Genomic DNA, 20440 nt, shown 5'->3' on the forward strand with positions numbered 1-20440 from the left:
CAGACTAAGGAGACTTTTTAAAAGACTGTAATAAAAGACAAAGACAGGCACTACATAATGATAAATGGGTCAATTCAGTAAGAACATATAACATTTATGAATATATATATACACCCAACATAGAAACACCAAAAAATATAAAGCAAATATTAACAGATCTAAAAGGAAAAATTTCCAGCAACACAATAATAGTAGGGGGTTTTAACACCCCACTTACATCAATGGATGGACCATCCAGACAGAAAATCAACAATAAACATCAGCCTTAAATTGCACATTAGACCAGATGGACATAATATATAAATGTATAAAACAGTCCATCCAAAAGTAACAGGATACACATTTTTCTCAAGTGTACAAGGAACGTTTTCAGGATAGATCACATTTTAGGCCATAAAATAATTCTCAATAAATTCAAAAGGACTGAAATCATATCAAGAATTTTTTTTTCATACCACAATGGCATGAACCTAGAAATCAATTATAAGAAAACTGGAATAACTACAAATACACGGGTATTAAACAACACATTACTGAACAACTACCAGGTCATAGAAAAAAATCAAAGGATAAATAAAAAAACTACCTAGAGACAAATTAACACCAAAATCTGTGGGATAAAGCAAAAGCAGTTCTAAGAGGGAAGTGCACAGCAATACAATACAGGCCTACTGCAAGAAACAAAAGAAATCTCAAATTAACAATTTAACTTTATACCTAAAACAACTGGGAAAAGAAGAAGAAACAAACTCCAAAGTTAGTAGAAGGAAGAAAATAATAAAGATCAGAGTGGAAATAAATGAAATGGATACTAAAATGATAATAGAAAAGACTAATTAAACTAAGAGCTAGTTCTTTGAAAAGACAAACAAAAATGACAATCTACCTAGACTCACCAAGAAAAATTGAGAGATGGCTCAAATACATAAAATAAGAGATAAAGGAGAAGTTACAACTGATATCACAGAAATACAAAGAACATAAAGAGACTACTATGAACAATTAAATGCCAACAAATTAGACAACCTAGAACAAATGGATAAATTCCTAGAAATTTATACTCTTTCGAGACTGAATCATAAAGAAATAGAAAATGTGAAGAGGCCAATTACTAGTAAGGAGAGTGAATCCATAATCAAAAACCTCCCCAAAACAAAAGTCCAGGACCAGAGGGCGTCACTAGTGAGTTCTACTGATCATTCAAAGATTTAATACCTATCCGTTCTCAAACTCTCCAAATAACTGAAGAGGCGGGAGAGCCTCCAAACTCCTTTTAGCAGGCCAGGATCACCCCAATACCCAAACCAGAGATTACACACACACACACACACACACACACACACACACACACACATACATTATAGGCCACTATCCCTGATAAACATAGATACAAAAATCCTTAGCAAAATTTTAGCAAAGCCAATTCAGCTATACATTAAAAGTATCATACATCATAATCAAGTGAGATTTATTCTAGCTAGGGATGCAAGAGTGGTTCCAATCCACAAACCAATTTGAATAAAAGATAACAAAATGAAAGATAAAAATCATATGATCATCTCAATAGATGCAGAAAAAGCATTTGACAAAATTCAACATTCATTTATGATAAAAATTCTCTATGAAGTGGATATGGAGGATGTACCTTAACATAATAAAGGTCATTTATGACAAACCCATAGCTCACATCATACTCAACAGTAAGAAGCTGAAAGCTTTTCCTTTAAGATTAGGAACAAGACAAGGATGGCCACATTCCCAAAGTTACTCACAGAATATTGAAAGTCTTAGCCACAATAATTAGGCACAAGAAAGAAATAAAAGCTATGCAGATTGAAAAGGACTAAGTAAAACTATTTGTGGATGACATGATACACCCAAAGAGTCAACCAAAAAACTGTTAGAACCAGTAAATGAGTTTAGTAAAGTTGCAGGATACAAAGTTAATATATAGAAATATGCTGCATTTCTACATACTAATAATGAACTATCAGACAGAGAAATCAAGAAAACAATCTGATTTACAATCATATCAAAAAGGGTAAAATAGCTAGGAATAAATTTAACCGAAGAAGCGAAAGATTTTTACACTAAAAGCTGTAAGACACTGATGAAAGAAATTGAATATGACACAAAAAAATGGACATATTTCACGCTCACGGATTGGAAGAATTAATATTGTTAAAATGTTCCTACTACTCAAAGCAATCTATAGATTCAATGCAATCAAAATTACAATGACTTTTTTCACAGAACTAGAACAAAAAATTCTAAAATTTGTATGGAACCACAAAAGACCCCAAAAGGCCAAAACCATATTAAGAAAGCAGAACAAAGCTGGAGGTATCATGCTCCCTGATTTTACACCGTTCTACAAAAATACAGTAATCAAAACAGTATGGTAATGGCATAAAAACAGACACAGAGATGAATGGAACAGAATAGCAAGCCCTGAAATAATCCATATAAATATGGTCAGTTTATTTATAACAAAGAAGCCAGAATATAAAATGGGGAAAAGACACAGTCTCTCCAATATATGGTATTGGGAAAAGCGGACAGCTATATGCAAAAGAATGAAACTGGGCTCTTATCTTACACAAAATACAAAAATCAACTCAAGGTAGATTAAAGATTTAAATCTAAGACCTAAAACCTTAAAACTTCTAGGAGAAATAAAGCGGGTAAGCTCCTTGCTATCATTCTTAGTGATTTTTTGGGGATCTGACTCCAAAGGCAAAGGAAATAAAAGCAAAAAATAAATAAATGGGATTACATCAAACTAGAAATCTTCTGCACAAGAAGACAAAATAAAAAGACAACCTACTGAGGAGAAAAAGATATTTATGAAGTGTATATCTGATAAGGTTTTAATAAAGAACTCATAAGACTCAATTACAAAATAACTAATAAATGGACAGAGAATGTGAATAAATATTTCTCCAAAGAAGAACAGAAACGTCCAATAGGCACATGATGATCATTAATCATCAGGGAAATGCAAATCAAAACCACAATGCAATATCATCTAATACCTGTTAGAATAGTTATTATAAAAAAGATAAAAACATCTGTTGCAAAGGATGTGGAGAAAAGGGAACTCTTGTGCTCTGTGTATGGGAATGTAAATAGGTGCGGCCACTATAGAAAATAGTATGAAGGTCTTCAAAAAATTACAAACAGAGGTTCCATATGATCCAACAATTCCACTACTGGGTATCTATCCACAGAAAATGAAAACACTAAATCAAAAAGATATATACACCTCCATGTTCAATGCAGCATTATTTGTAATAGCCAAGATATGGAAACAACCTAAGTGTCTATCAACAGATGAATGGATAAAGAAAATGTGGTACATATATCCAATGGAATATTACTGAGCCATTAAAAAGAATGAAATCTTGCCATTTGGGCAACGTGGATGGATCTCAAGGCCATTATTCTAAGTGAAGTAAGTCAGGCAGAGAAAGACAAGTACCATTTGATTTCACTTATCTATGGGACCTAAAAAAAACAATCAAAACAGGACCCAGACTCGTAGATAAAGAGAACAGATTGGTGGTTGCCATAGGGGATGAGGGCTGGGTGGTAGGTAAAATGGGTGAAGAAGATTAATAAGTACGAGATTCCAGTTACAAAATAGATAAGTTATGGGGATGTAATGTACAGCATGGGGAATACAGTCAATAACATTGTATTAACTTTGTAAGGTGACAGATGGTGACTAGATTTATTGTGCTGACCAGCTGACAATGTATATAAATGTCAAATCACTTTATTGTACACATGAAACTAATAATATCATGTGTCAATTATACCTCAAAAAAAGTATTGAAGATGTCATTATTGGCAAAGTTGTAAGAAGACTATGATTCTCATATACTCTTGGGGGGAGTGTTAATTTTGGAGATGTAATCAGAAATATGTATCAAGTATATACTCCTTAAAACCCAGTACCACTTCTATCAGTTATATTAAGAAAATAAAAAACAAATCCATAAAGATGTATAAATATGCTTAGTACAGGGTTCTCTAATAGGGAAAACTATATGCACACAGTAAAATTTATTGTGACCTTGAAATATGTGGTCTTTTTAAATATTAGAAATTATGGAATATGGGGGCACCTGGCTGGCTCAGTCAATAGAGCATGTGACTCTTGTTCACAGGGTCATGAGTTCAAGCCACATGTTGGCTGTAGAGCTTACTTAAAAAATATATGGAATATAACATCTATCATCGTTCAAGTATAGATTATACCTAGGACATAGTGTTAATTGCAAAAGATTCCAAATTAATCATGTCTAACCGTGTATAGTGTGAATCGATATTTTACACATTGTGCATATTACAGGTATACACACACAAGTCCAGAAAGTAATGCACCAAAAAAAAAAAAAAAAAGGAAAGGAATGTGCCAAATGTGGTCTTCATCTGCTTGGGCTGTCATAACAAAATACCACAGGCTGGGTGGCTTAAACAACATTCATCTCAGTGTTGTGGAGGCTGAGAAGTCAGAGACAGGTGCCAGCATGGTTAGATCCTGGCTTTGAAGATCATGGCCTCATGGCTGTATTCTCCTACTGTTGGGGTGGGGAGAGGGAAGAGGGCAGGGGGAGAGAAAGGAAGGAAGGAGAGGAGAGGGAGAGAGAAAAGATACAAGAGGGACAGAGTATTCTGCTTTCTTCTTTTAAGGAGACTAATCCTATCATGAGGACTTCACCCTGATGACTATGTCTAAATCCTTTGACTTCCCAGAGGCCCCACCTATTAACACTATCACACTGGAAGGGAGTACTTCCACTTATGAATTTGACTGGGCAGGGGACACTTTCAATCCACAACATGCAGCAATCTCTGGGTTGTAAGAATCTGGATAATTTTCACTTTATTTTTATACCTTTTCTAATGTCTGAAGTTTTAGGACATAATATATAAAAAATCCACGGCAGAGATGATCTCAATACATGTCTTTTCTCCTTTCTCCTTTCTTATTCCATAAAATTGAACTCCACCTTCTCTCTCCTCCTTTTCTCACCCTCTATCACATGATGAGCTCCTGCAGGGTAGGGAATTTGATTAACTCATCTTTATCCCCTGGGGTTGAGCTCTGGGTTCTACATAAAAGGAGCTCAATAAATATGTGAATGATTCTCATGTGTTTGTTATTGAAAAACTGGACATATAGTTTCTTTTTCACTTAGGGAAGAAAATGTTCCTGAATCATACACTCAATGCAAAGGAAAATTAAATTGTAAGATATTTTTAAACTAAATGTGGTTCAGAAACATTCTTTGGAAAGGAGTAAGCTCTGTTTTGCTTCCCTCAAATGCCTAAGGAAAATGCTATAAATTCTAGAACAGCCCGCTTTCCCTAGGGGCTATTTCTACTTGGAATCTTCCTTAAAATAGAAATATCTAGGTCCACGGTGACTATATTCTGAATCCTATTAATTTTTCTCCTTCTGAATAAAACAGCATTTGGGATTTTTGCTTTCAGATGTGTTCTGACATTCTTTTCTGATGATCATGTCTCTGAAAACCCAGAAAAAAAGCCTCCCATAATAACTTTCTTTGTGACTGCTTAACATGTAATGCTGAGATCCAAATGGTCCAATCTCAAAACTAATTTGTGGTTTAAAAGAAACAGTCTAGTACCCACAAGGTAACTTTCAAATTATTCAGGTTCCTAACCCTTAGTGTACAAGGAAAATAGTCATCATCATTTACCATCTGGATCAAATAAACCCAACTAAATGTTTTTACTTTTAAAGTCATTTTTTAATATTTATTTACTTTTTGAGAGAGAGAGAGAGAGAGTACAAGCTAGGGAGGGGCAGAGAGAGAGGGAGACACAGAATCTGAAGCAGCTCCAGGCTTTGAACTGTCAGCACAGAACCTGAGTTCAAACTCACCAACTGAGAGATCATGACCTGAACTGAAATCTGAGGCCCAACTGACTGAGCCACCCAGGTGCCCCTAAAGTCATTTTTTGAATAATTTACTGAAGAATAAAGGAATACTTAAAAAAACTCATTAAAATTTTTGATAAAAATTTGAACATAGTCAATACCTTTGTTATCTAGAAAAAATTTTGGCATGTAAAAATCATAAAAGAAAAATATGGTTGCACATCCTCTTAACAAAAAAGGAAAGTCCAAGTTGTCACAAGACATTGTGTGATATTACTCCGTCTTTTATGAGAATACTCTATTTCCTATTTTGTCCTTAGAAATGTGGCTTATTGGGGTGCCTGGGTGGCTCAGTCGGTTAAGCAGCCAACTTTGGCTCAGGTCATGATCTCGCGGTCTGTGAGTTCGAGCCCTGCGTCAGGCTCTGTGCTGATAGCTCAGAGCCTGGAGCCTGTTTCAGATTCTGTGTCTCCCTCTCTCTGACCCTCCCCCATTCATGCTCTGTCTCTCTCTGTCTCAAAAATAAATAAATGTTGAAAAAAAAATTAAAAAAAAATAAATAAAAGAAATGTGGTTTATTGTTCACTGATTCATGAGTTTCAGGATATTCATCTGAGTCTCTAGAAGTCACGATCGGACAACGTACAGTCTATTTAACTTACATGATTAATTCCATTGTCAACATTAGTGTCCAGAGCTACATTGTCCAATAGAAATATAGTGCAAGTTATCCATGTATTTTACATTTTCTAAGGGCTACATTAAAAACTTAAATAGGTGAAAGTAAATTTTAGTAACATTTCATTTAACCTAACATACCCAAAATACCGTCATTTTAACACGTACTCAATTAAAAACTATATTACGAGGGGCACCTGGGTGGCTCAGTCAGTTAAGCGTCCAACTTTGACTCGGGTCATGATCTCACCATTTGTGAGTTCAAGGCCCGCATCTGGTTCAGTGCTGATGGCTTGAAGCCTGCTTGGGATTCTGTGTCTCCCTGTCTCCATGCCGCTACCCTGCTTTCTTTCTGTCTCTCAAAAATAAATGAACATTAAAAAATTATTTAAAAAATGTATTGAGATATCTTACATTCTCATATATTGGGCTGGGTCTTCAAAGTCTTAGGTATGTTTCATACTTACATCTCATTTCAAACTAACTGCATTTCAAGTACTCAAAAACCACATAGTGTTAGTAGCTAGAGCAATGGACAGTGCTGATCAAGAGTGCCGCTCTTTATTTCATCTTCTAACTTGTCTCAGAACTAGGAAATGCACTCCTCTGTCAATTTTCTTTTGTTTGGGCATTATGAATGGAAAATGAAAAATTCAGCATTCTCAACCATGTTTAGTTGAAAGCCAAAAATATAGAAATAGCATCTCCCCTTTCACACCTTGAGAGATGATGCAATGATTTTGGCATCACAGTAAGAAATTGAAGGATGATTATTAATTCTACCATTGCATTGTACCTCCAGTTAATTCCACAATTCTTTGGCTTCCTTTTTTAGCCTTTTCTTTTTTTAAATCATAGTTGGAAATAATTGATAAGTGATGATAAGAAATAACTCCCACAATGATTCAGTAGCAATATGTTTAAAATGCAGGAAAAACAAGATCACAAAGATCACACAATATATGTTAGCTTTATAAAAGGCTCCAGTGGATATGTTGATAATTGCCAGATATAATGAGTTTTATTATTTTAAAAATTAGTGTACATATTCCCTTTGTTTGTAAAAATCTCTAAAATAGGATAAAAACCATGAAGTATAGATTTTTTAAGAATAGAAGAGCTCAAAAAAAGAAACTCAAAACTACTGTTGGGTCTAATGAACTCTGATGGTATATTGAAAATGAAATTGCATTAATTAGTATATTAGTATATATGGAGAAATTTCACAGATAAATATATATTTTAAATCTTTCTTTTTCCATAAGTTTCTATCTCACAAGACAGCTTGTCTCAAGTTTTTGCCCCCAAAATTCCTTGAGGGGTGCCTGGGCTGGCTCAGTCAAAAGAGCATGTGACTCCTGATCTTGGGTTATGAGTTCAAGACCCACATTGGGTGTAGAGATTACTACAAAAGATAAACTTAAAAATAATCCTTGGAAAACTTTTTTGCATAGTCCTAGTCCACATTCTTGCTCTTCTTCTCTCTGCTTTCCATCTCAGAAAAGGCTAGCAAGAGAGTCAAAAAAGGGAAGAAATGGAGACAGCCAAGTAAAAACCTGCTTTAGCAGGTGGAAGAGGGTATAGAGGCAGAGCTTTCTTCTACTACATTTTGAATTTTTGCTCTTACAGTATGCATACTGACTTATTTTTTCTAATGAGGAGTAATCAGGCTAGGTACAGTCATATAATAGGAAGACCAGTCAAGTTTCTAAGACTTTCTGGCCTTCATAATCAAACCTCAGCATCTTACCTAGGCTGCAAGCTCCCAGAAGCTACACAAAAGAAACATAAAAAAAACAAACAAAACAAAACAAAAAAACCCCAGAGATTAAAAAGGGGAAGATTTTTGAAAAAACCTTCTTCTATGGCTCAGGGGTTACACTAAGTATTTTTCTGAATTACCACATTTAATTATCACAGCAGCCTCCACCAAGTTATCATTTTCTCCACTTTTATGGATGGGGAAATGGAGGCTCAGAATAATTAACTTGCTCACTTAAAGTCATGCGCATGGTAAGTAATAGATCCACATCTCAAATCAACAAAATCCATTCTAGTTAGTGTTAAGTGGAAAATGAATTACTGAAGGATATTAGGTATTTCAACAGGTTGTCCAGGAGAGTCAGAGAACTAGGTGTGGAAACCACGGTCAGTTAATCACACCAGATTCTGCTGAGGTACCTACTATTGCTGCCACTGGGCACAGACCCCACCTCACCTGTCATTTCCCCTGAATATGAGATATTACTTCTAAGTCTTCTGTCACTTCACCTCTGAAAACAGGATGACCCTATCTACCTGTCCAGATTCTGTTCTATTTGGCACCTTTTTCATACCACTCTCCTCTACGTTGAAGGCTCAGGCTGGTGCGTCTAATTGGTGGAGCCTAAGTCACACGCCTACATCTTGGATGCAAAAGGATGTTTGGGAGGGCGTTCCTGGCTTTTTCACTTTGGAGAGATAGGATTCGTGAGATGGGAAATTTTCCAAAAACAGAAGGACACTAGGCCATCGAGACAGCATGATAAATGGCTACCTCAGGGTGCAAGATGAATTAGCTATAATGGTCTTCTCATTTCATAGATGAGGAAGCTGGAGCCTACTGGGTAGCTAATGTTGGCCGTGCTGTGCCCTCTTCTTAGATATTCTGGCCATGCTCCTTAGTCATATTTTGACTGAGAGGCCTTAAAAGAAGTGGAAATTCACAGCAAAAGAGAGCTCTCCCATCTGTCCTCTGCTTACCTTATCATGTTGGAATGTACTATGGAAACTGTTACTGAACTTTTATCTGATCTAAAAGGATCCGTGAGACATTTCTCCTTTAGATCTTGGTAAAGAGAGGAGTGTGTACAAATGTTGGGGAAGGGGAAGGCTTCTCATGGAAAAGGTTTCTCATGGAACATCAAGTTCAGCTGAGGATTTTCTAGCTAGGTTCTGGAACAATATCATTAGAGTACTGAAGTTCTGATCATTACAGTTACTTTTCTTGAAATTAAAAAAAAAATTTTTTTTTCAACGTTTATTTATTTTTGGGACAGAGAGAGACAGAGTATGAGCGGCGGAGGGGCAGAGAGAGAGGGAGACACAGAATTGGAAACAGGCTCCAGGCTCTGAGCCATCAGCCCAGAGCCTGACGCAGGGCTCGAACTCACAGACCGCGAGGTCGTGACCTGGCTGAAGTCGGACGCTTAACCGACTGCGCCACCCAGGCGCCCCTTGAAATTTTTTTAAAGTTTACTTATTTAGAACCTAAAATTCACTGGTGGAAAAAAAAACTACCTTCACACTCAACACTTTCAATTGTGAGACATTTGTTGTTGTTTTTACATGGTATAGCAATAATTTATTCACCAAACTGTGTGAAAAGCCACAATTAACTTGGGCAATAAAAGGCTATCACCTCCCCTATAAGCTAACCCAAAAATCCTAACCGGAAAATGCAAGTGCATTTCCTAAACCACTGGGATGGAGTGGGAACACGAAAACGTTGTTGGTTAATATTTCAAAGTACTCAAAGTCTAAACCTACATATGATGTGCGAAAAAATTAAATAATCCTGTCACAGAAAGACTCAATGATTCAAAACACTATCTTTACTGTTGGGAAAGGTATTTGTATCATGTCCCACTTAACAAAAATTTTATTTAGAAACAAACAGTATCCTCTGAGCATTTTTTCTAAAGAAATAAACATCCAAATTTTTTCATTTTGTTCTCCCAACAATCCTGTGAAGTAGGTAAACAACACTTGAGCCACTTTTAACATCAACTAATTTCTTTACTCCATTATTTATCTGTTTATACATTTGTTTTATACTAAGTTATTTTTAACTGTGGTAAAATATGTATGACATAAAACGGACCATTTTAATGATGTGTAAAGTGTGCAGGGCAGTAGGGCAAAGCACGTTGAGATTTTTGTGCAACCAATCTCCAGAACGTTTTCATTTTGCAAAGCTGAAACTCTATATCCATTAAATAAGTCTCTATTTTTTCTCTCACTCATTTTTTTAAAGAAATCGAAATCCGTTTTTAATAGCAAATTACCTATGTTCTTTAAAATTTTTTATTGTGAGTGAAATACGATGTCATTATTAAACTTAAAATGTTCAGTAGGATAGGTGAACACTGGCTGCTGTGAGTCGGCAGTTGCCAGAACCAGGCCTTCCGGGGAAGGTATGCTTCCTGCTCTACCTTCCAGAAACAGAAACTAGGTTTTGAGTTTGGGGCATTTCCCTAGCCCTAGGAAAAAAAAGATTATTATTTTTAAAAAAAAATTTTTTTTAACGTTTATTTTTGAGACAGGGAGAGACAGAGCATGAACGGGGGACGGTCAGAGAGAGAGAGGGAGACACAGAATGTGAAGCAGGCTCCAGGCTCTGAGCTGTCAGCACAGAACCGCGAGATCATGACCTGAGCCGAAGTCGGCTGCTTAACCGACTGAGCCACCCAGGCGCCCCATAAAAAAAAAGATTATTTTTTTTATTCACCTGTGTGATGTACAGTAGAGGCAGCAAGAACATAGTGATATTCTCATTCATTAAAATTTGGTATTTTATTTTAGAATAAAAATTAAAGGTAGCTAGAATATAAATCAATTCCTAAACAAGGAATCCCTAACTTGGGCTATAGGGATGGCATTGAGAATGTGGCTTCAACAGTCTACAATTACATGCAAAATGGTGGTCATGTGTGCTGTGTGTGTGTGTGTGTGTTTGCGTGCACATGCATGCAAAACATGCATGTACACTTTTCTTTCTAATAAGAGAATTCATAGATATTATTAGGTTCTAAAAGAGGTTTGTGATGCTCTCATTTCTAAGAAATTGTCCCATAAAATCAAAATGGTGGAGGTCACAGAACAAATTCTGTAACATAATATGAACCCAAATTTAGGTATCCTCATACCCAGTCCCTGCTTTCCGGCTAATTTTCCCTTAAACAATGGTAGATACACTGTTTACTAGGGACCTTTTCTCCTCTGATGGTAAGAAGCTATAAAGCAATGTGATTTCTGATGGATCTAGAATCTTTGAAAAAGGTTAGGACTGCCACTCACCTCCTTCTAACATCTATCAGAGTCCTCATCAAAGAGAAAAGAGCAAGTCCCCAAGGCAAAGAACTGTATATTATGAATGAGCATAAAAATATTGAATTAACTACCAAACTTTTGACATTCTTTGATTTTTACATTAAAACTAATATCCTTCGATTTTTGTATTGGAGAGAAATTCTAAGCCTAAGAAATCTGGTGAGGGTATTAATCCTGTCGGTCTTGTTACTACCAGTTTCTCCATTGCTTAGCATAGTATCCAGGAAATAGTGAGTCTTTAATAAATATTTTTTGAATTTAATGAATTGAAATGCTTTGAACTGAACTAAAATGACACCTTTAGCTTGTTAAGAGTTTCAGGTAAGCCATTATTTAGTTATTTGTGAAGCTATCAAATGTCACATGGTCATTTCTCTTTAACTTCCAGGGCAACAGTTTTTTTATAAGTTAATATCTGAGTCAACAATTCCTTTTGAATCCCTCTTCTTTTATTCTTTTTTCTATCAGTGATGCTATAGAAATGAAAAAGTAGTGAAACCTTACACAGGAAGAAAGGTTGACCTTTAGAAATGTGGTTTTTTTCTAGAAAAGTAGTATCCTGGAACTTTGCGATGGCAACTTGATAGACTGTACAGGTCCATGTTGGACTTAGACCTGGGGAATTCAGAGACCAAAGTTCAGGAAAGGCTGCCTTATAAAACATTCAATTCATAATTTAACAAAGATGACTTAGACAGAGGGTCTCTATACTTTTAGATTTCCTAAACCCACACAAATTTCCACCTCCAACATAATTGGGATGAGTTCTCATAGCACTGCCAACTTTTCAATTTTTCTGAAGAAAAAAACACTAAAAGAATAATTTCCATATATTATCACCATCATTTGTTAAAGAAACATGCTCTTAACACCAAAATATATAGAATGATCAAAATCTCAGAATAAAGGACAGTTCTTTAAATGGAATACATTTGGCTTCAAGAAAAATTCATATTTTTTTAAAGAATTTTACTTCCGTCTTTTTCTTGCTCCTGGTGGAAATGTTATCACAAACCAATACTGATCAATGGGCTAGCATTTGGGAAGCGCTAATACAATTAAACTCATGTGGTCTGAGGTTTCTTCGTTTCCACTTCCACATCTACTCTCCACCCTCCCCCCACTCTGCTCTTTTCTGGGGAAGCTGCTCTCTCTGAACTTGTCATTCAGGAGCTCTTGCCCTCTGGTTTTATGGTAGACTCAACCCAACGGAGATAGAGAAGAGCACAGGGTGAGAGAAGGGGAGGTCAGGCTATTTATTCCACTGGTCCATCTACCATTATGACTAAGCACAGGTTGGCTGTGGTTCTATTTCTCTACCCAGGCCGTCAGCTTGTAGACATGGTCCCCTGCTCAAGCTCTCTTTCTAGCTTCTCTAATAATACTCTGCCATTATCTCTTCAGGCTCTTGACTCCCTTCAGGTCAAGATGAGGCAAAGGTAATCTTTGGCACTTCTTGGGAGTGTCTCACCATCCTTTCTTCATGCCCTTAACTGTGCCCACATGTTTGTAAATAGTCCCTTCATTAAACTCCCCTTAATCGCTCCTTTGGAATGACTTTCTGTTTCCTGCTGAGATGTGCCCAACACATTTTTCATTTAAAAATGAAAAACTGAGGCCCCAAGAAGTAAAGCCCAGATGTCACACAGCTCGGGTCACGTGGTCAGGTCCAGAATATGGCCTTCCAGATTACAAACAGTGTTGTCCTTAGTCAGTGCTCATCTGTCATCCTCCCAATGGCTATTTTCTTCCCAGTCATACTGATAGGCACTTTCTGGAACCATCTTTTCACTGGACTTTGGCAATAACTGTAGTTTGTTCAAGTTTCAAATAAAAAAACCTCATATTAGCAGACTATTTCAGCAACTCCAAAACAGAGGAATACTGTTTCCATTAGAATGGATTGGAATCAGGAAAAACTGAGTTTTTTTAAATTGCTGCTTAAGTAGAAATTGGCAAATGAGACTAAGAAACTATTGCAAAAGCTAAGCACAAAAGGACACAAGGATGATGAAATTTCCACTGTAAAATGAATGCTGATCACCGAAGATGGGATTGGGATGACATAAACTGTCCAGAGTAAGGGGCTGAGGTGGGAGCCTAGGGAAAAAGTTTCATCAGCATGAGAGATACGAGCAGGTTGTAGAAGAGTAAAGAAGTTTAGAGCCTCCAGTGCCTGTTAAGCAGGGGGGAAAGCAGTAGTAAATAGAAGAGACGTTGAGCTGAAGCTTGACCGCTGCGAAATGTGTTGAAAGCATGTTTTATCGGGCTGAAGTTACTGCGTCACTGAGGAGAGGCTGCTGTTGGAACCCTGGACATTACAACGTTTAGACTGCTGGAAATATTTAATTGTCTTAACTGGACCCATGTCAAAAAGCTCTTCTGTGAAAGTGCTATTTGCTATAATCACACCTTTAATCAGCCATGTTACTTTTAAATAAACACACATGCACATATTTAACCTATTAACTTTGTTCTCGCCGCATGCTTGAATTTCCCACTGTTATCATTCCATCATTTACTCTTACTTTAAGTGTCTCTCTGAGGACATTCTCTTTATTAGGGTTTAAAAATGAGCTAGAAAGTTGGGGCGCCTGGGTGGCGCAGTCGGTTAAGCGTCCGACTTCAACCAGGTCACGATCTCGCGGTCTGTGAGTTCGAGCCCCGCGTCAGGCTCTGGGCTGATGGCTCAGAGCCTGGAACCTGTTTCCGATTCTGTGTCTCCCTCTCTCTCTGCCCCTCCCCCGTTCATGCTCCGTTCATGCTCTGTCTCTCTCTGTCCCAAAAATAAATAAACGTTGAAAAAAAAAAATAAGCTAGAAAGTTTTAATAGCACATGATTCTCTTTAAAGGAGTTGGGGCAGTGGAATGACCAATAATCACATTAAGTGAGCGTTTCATCTGTCTAAGGTACCTGCTTTACCATATTTAGTCTGCACAAAAACCATCACCCAATTCCATGGCCATCTCCTTGCATTCTGCTACCCTAGCTTGTACCTGGCCTTTGGCAAACAGAATTTCCCCAGTGCTCTGATCCCTGTCAGCGTCCCAGACCAGATACATGGAGAATATTCCCCAAAGAAGCCACTGTTAGCAGAGAGGGCTGCCCCTCTGGTGTAACCACCAACTTTGCCTGCTGCGGCTTCATCAATGACTACTTACTGGGCTCCTACTAAATGCTCAGTGCTGTTTAGTCTGGTTTCTGCAGGCATGGGCCTTTCTATATATTGCACATGGATTCAGAGGCAGGGGAAGGATTTGGGTCAGAGACCTTGAACCAGTCCTGAGGAGGGGAAGGAGTGTGTATGGCTGAGGAAGAAGAGGGAGGTCATCCGAAGATAAAGAAATACTGACGTACTTAAAAGTAAGGAAGGGGATGATGAAAAGATACTGAGATGGCTTAGTGACATCGAGAAAATTTAAAGTAGAAAAAAAAGAATAGATTTTCCTCTAGATCCTCAAGTGAGGAAACTCTACAACTAAACAAGAATTGACTGTTATAATTTTGTATAAGATTTGTCAGTTAGAAGACTGTTAACTTGAACACACATGCACAATGCTCTAGTGTCTTTACTGTAATCACAGTTTAGTGGATTTTTAAATATATTTTTTATTTAAAATTTTTTTTAAAGTTTACTCATTTTTCAGAGACAGAGAGACAGAGCATGGGCAGGGGAGGGGCCAAGAGAGAGGGAGACACAGAATCTGAAGCAGGCTCCAGGCTCAGGGCTGTCAGCACAGAGCCTGACGTGGGGCTCAAACTCAGGGACCGTGAGATCATGACCTAAGCTGAAGTCAGATGCTTAACCGACTGAGCCACCCAGGTGCCCCCAAAGTTTACTGGATTTTTAATCTGTCCCATTCTTTTAGTTTAATCATCTTGGTTATCTTAGTTCCATGTACTGAAATGACTGGTTTGATATTTAGGTAGACATTTTTAAGGCAAAAAGCAGAAGTTAAAAACTGGAACTCCCATTGAATTGCTGGAATTCACCACTTGAAAATCCACAGACAGGTTCAAAACCCAAACACCTGTATAAATCATACATGTGACAGCATCTAACAGATTTTGACTTGTATAATTCACTCATCAATTACTTTAACTACCAAGACAGATTGCGTTCATAATAAACACAAATGGCTTTAGGTGGGGTGTGCCCAGAAATGTCTGAAGAATAAACTTAATGGTAGAAATCTCACCTGCTTGTCTTCTGCCCTTGTATCCTCCAAAACTAGGATAAGGACTAATGACACCTAACTTCTTTAGGGTCCTTGAAATGACACACACACCTCTAAAGCATCTAACCCTACGTATGTGCTTATTCCTGTGAATTTGTATTCCTTTGTTTGGTAAGTGGGGGTTGCCTTCCATTAAAGACTGCTTACCTTTACATAAACCATTTTTACCTCTGTGTAGATACACTTATGGCTCTTTCCCTTAAGGGGGAAGGAGATTAGGAAGGCAGGAGAGTGACAGCTTACACTGGAGTACGGATGCAGAAGATAGACTGCCTTCTTCACAGTTTGCTCAGGACTATCCCTACTTCACAACACATGGCAATTTCTTATATCTATCTGCATAAAAAGTCCTATGATACTTAATAACAGTCTTCAATCAATTCTGTTTCATTTGGCCTTGACTTACAATGCTTTTATCTTACTGGAAATGATTGTCCTTTTTGGCTAGGGAAATTTGGGATGTTTGGAGAGAAAGACCCAGAGAAACAGATTAGTTTGATCTTACTTGATCTACTCACAAAAAATTTAAGAAACTACCTTTTGAGATCAAACGTTAGACAGGAAGAGTTTCCCTGGAAATGACAACTAGATCTGGAAATCCCAATCTTTTTGGAATATTTGGGCCTCTTGAAATTTCCCCTTTCTGCATAAAATGTTTCACAGCATGAATTATCTACAGGTGTAGATATATAAGAATATTGTTTTGAGGCTAATTTTTTAAGATTTTTTTTCTGGACTGACTTTTGAAATGTATTGGAATCATTATGGGATGCTGAGGATCAATGATTCATTCCAAATATCATTGTTCTAGCCCAAGATGTTCATCCCCCAAAGTCTGATTGGTGCAGGGGGTGTGTGAGAGGGGGATTACGCAGCCGTGTGTGATCTAGGAACCAGGCTGTTTTGGAACATAGCACCATTTCTTTGCCCTGCATCCTATGGAGTTTCATTTTATCAAAGGCCCATGGCAGGGTCCTAGGGTTGAAAGTACTGTATGAACAATTGTATGATCTTTATGGCTGGTTCCATTTACCACCAGATGGCTCTATTGTATCATTAGGAAATGCACACATGTATAAAAATGGTGGGATCCTAGACCAAAGGAAAAATACAAAGCACCAGTCAAAAAAAAAAGAACACAGTTCTTTCTTTTTATGGGGTTAATTGGAGGCAGTTAGAGGAGACTGCGCATTCATAAGGAATTCACAAGGAAGGTCACAATCCTAGCACATATGAGGTCTCCCCTTTCAAGTTTCCATATTGCTGTGTAATTATTAATTGTCGGGATAGCCAGAGTAGTTAGGAAGTGCTTTTGTCTGGGGAGGGCCTGTGACTGATACTTCCTTATCAATTGTGTATACTCTCCTGCTTGTGGATGAGAAAGGGCAACTTCAGAACAACTTGGAGAGGCAAAGTCTACATATACCTCTGCTGACTTGAATCCTATTAGCCATATTCTGGGCAAGAATGAGCCGATTCCAAACCCTGTGGTATCTTTGCTTGAATGAACCTTGGGATGGGAAGGTGGCAATCAGAGGAAGCAGGTTTCTCTGAGTTTACATGGTTCTATTCCTCAGGAGAGGTGAATGCTAAAAATAGAGGCACTCTAGGTGACATCTCTCACTAGGAATGTGAAATTTTGGTCTTAGCCTCTTGAAGGAAAGTTCTGTTTGTATCAAGAAAAAAAAAAAAGCTGCAAACTAACCAAACTCCAGTGTGGATAATTTTAGTCTAACTTTCTAAAGCTGTTCATTGTCACAATTTAATAAGCATTTTTTTTACCCTCCTTTTAGACACTAAACTCTTGAGTAAGACCATTGTTTTTATAACATTTCTCTCTTTTAAATTACTGTGTTGAAGAAAAAGAGATGATTTGTGTGAGTTTATTAACTCTATCCTTAGCCCATAAAGTTGTTTGAGATGCACTCAGGAAGCTATCCGTATCACAAAATAATATTTGATTATTGTTTTAAAGAAAGAGTCCCTGGAAACTGGACAGATGGCGTTTACTTTGGCACAACTTGAGGCCTTGGAGATTTGCCTGAAGGAAGCAGAAGAAAAGGCTAAAACCTTATCTGAACAGGTAATACCTGTCGTTCACACTGGAAATGTATGTTCCTTAAGGGTGCAGGAGAACAAATGTAAATCTAAATACTTGTTTAAAAAAAAAAAACAGAAGGAGAACAAACTGTTAATTCCCAAAATAAAGTTGGGGGGGGTGTTGCAAAATGGTACAAGCTTCCAGTTATAGAACAAATAAGTCATGGAAAGAAAAGGCACAGCATAGGAAATAAAGTCAGTGGTATGGTAATAATGTGGTATGGTGACAGAAGCTAGCCAAACTTATAGTGAGCACAGCATAACGTATAGAGATGGTGAATCACTATGTTGTACACCTGAAACTAATGAAACATTGTGTGTCAACTATACTAAAAGTAAATAAATAAATAAATCTGTTAAAAATTTTTTTTTATGTTTTATTTTGTATCTGAGAGAGAAAGAGAAAGAGTGTGAGCAGGGGAGGGCCAGAGAGAGAGGGAGACACAGAATCTGAAGCAGGCTCCAGGCTCCGAGCTGTCAGCATAGAGCCCGACGCGGGGCTCAAACTCACGAATTGGGAGATCATGACCTGAGCTGAAGTCGAATGCTTAACCGACAGAGCCACCCAGGCGCCCCTAAATAAGTCTGTGTTTTGATCTCTGCCCCTATTGATGCACATACATGCATGCATACACACACCAACATACGCACACAGAGGGCTTCATTCATTTTAGGTATAACAATAATTACTTCAGTCTTCATGGATTTTTCCAGCCTTTAAAACTCCTTTTACGTTTGTATTTTGATTTCCATTCACCCTAGCCCATGAGTTAGGCAAGCCATCTTTAAGCAAGTAGTTCTCCTGAATGAGTGAAGCGTATTTGCATTGCAAATATCAGATAAGTCCAGAGGTCAGATAAAACCTCCAGGGAGCACAGAGGAGCAATTTTCTCAAATTGTTGGAGGAAACAGAGATTTGGCTTCCCTCTTGGGTCTTTAAAACTCACAGGAGCGGTGGAGCCCAACCAGTAGTGGGCTGTACTCGACGCTCTAGAGATGACCTAGCAGGGCTTTCATGTCAGACACGGCGACTGTGGGAATCAGCAAAGCTCAGATCAGGGACTGGCCCATTTCCCAACATTATACTTTGTAAACAGTGTAGTGCACAGCACAAACCCCAATGTTAATTGTTGCCTCTCCTCCTGGGCAGTGGGGTTTGGCCCCTGAGAGCAAAGTCACTCCCGGAGATAGTGAGTAGAGGAAAAAGGACAGAAATGTTATCAACATTTATTGATTTATTGTGAGTTGATACATTTTGTTATATAATTTTAGAAACTTTTGAAGAAGTTTTCAGTTTTTTTTGTGTACTAAGGTCTGTCTAGCAAAGTTTGCTTACATCAGAATTTTATAAGAATTTTTGTGGAGGGGCACCTGGGTGGCTCAGTAGGTTAAGCGTCTGACTCTTGGTTTCAGCTCAGGTCATGATCTCACAGTTTGGGAGTTCGAGCCCCACATCAGGCTCCTCGCTGACAGTGCAGAGCCTGCTTGGGATTCTTTCTCTCCCTCTCTCTCTGCCCCTCCCCTGCTCATGCACCCGTATGCGCACATTCTCTCTCTCTCATTCTTTCTTTTTTCTCTCTCAAAATAAATAAATAAATAAATAAATAAATAAATAAATAAATAAATAAATAAGATTTTTTGGAGAGACTAGGGTAGATGGTGCTTGTGTTATATATTACAAAAAGTATAATTAACATGTAATGTAATGACACACACAAATGGCCTCCATTTCTTTTTCCAATTTACCAAAAAAGTGCATCTCTTCCTTCGGGATGTGTTTATTATTTACTAAGTGTGGTTGATGTAAAAACTTGCGTCAGTTAATGAAAGGGTGTTGCCTTAGGCCCAGACCCATTTGGAAAAGTTTCTATGTCAGCCACATGCCATAACCCTGGCTTGCCAATGGGTCTTGCTTCTAAAACAAATAAAAACAAGTCTCAAACTGTAGCAAAATTCTGAGTTATAAAGAATATAATGATGGACAAGAGCCTCCAAACCTGGAAGAGATTTTGAATGGCTAATGAAAAGAGGGCACCCTGGCTGGTATTAGGTTGCACGGAGAAGATATATATGTTTATTTTGTAACTGAAGGCCTTTTAATGTCTTCACATTTAAACCAATAAAATTTGATTCGCCTATAAAAGTAATCATTCCGTTTGTTCTTTATAAAATATTTTTATTTTACAATAAAAACAACCAGCCCCTAACACTGAAGATTCTTAGCTCCATGATCCTTTCTGTAATATCAAACAATTAGTTCCATTTTTTAAAGTATTTGCAGATTAAGTATATAAAATGCTAACTGGATTTTACTCAACTTCTCTGTACCTACAGTAAGTAAGATGCTACTTAGATGTATGGGGAAGAAAGATATATAAACAGGGCTTCTGTACCCAAATAGCTCACAACCAAAAGAAT

The 20440-nt window shown here is 37.5% G+C and overlaps 1 protein-coding gene across 1 annotated transcript in view; it reads left to right on the forward strand.

Moving 5' to 3' along the window:
- The window catches only part of CCDC192 (coiled-coil domain containing 192), a 209152-nt gene that overhangs the window by 17146 nt on the left and 171566 nt on the right, over positions 1 to 20440 (forward strand). Inside the window, exon 3 of the mRNA XM_027076781.2 lies at positions 17898 to 18005. Coding sequence (XP_026932582.1) covers positions 17898 to 18005 — 108 coding nt within the window. The remainder of the gene's footprint in view (positions 1 to 17897; positions 18006 to 20440) is intronic.

Source organism: Acinonyx jubatus, chromosome A1, assembly GCF_027475565.1.
Source record: "Acinonyx jubatus isolate Ajub_Pintada_27869175 chromosome A1, VMU_Ajub_asm_v1.0, whole genome shotgun sequence".
Classification (NCBI taxonomy): domain Eukaryota; kingdom Metazoa; phylum Chordata; class Mammalia; order Carnivora; family Felidae; genus Acinonyx; species Acinonyx jubatus.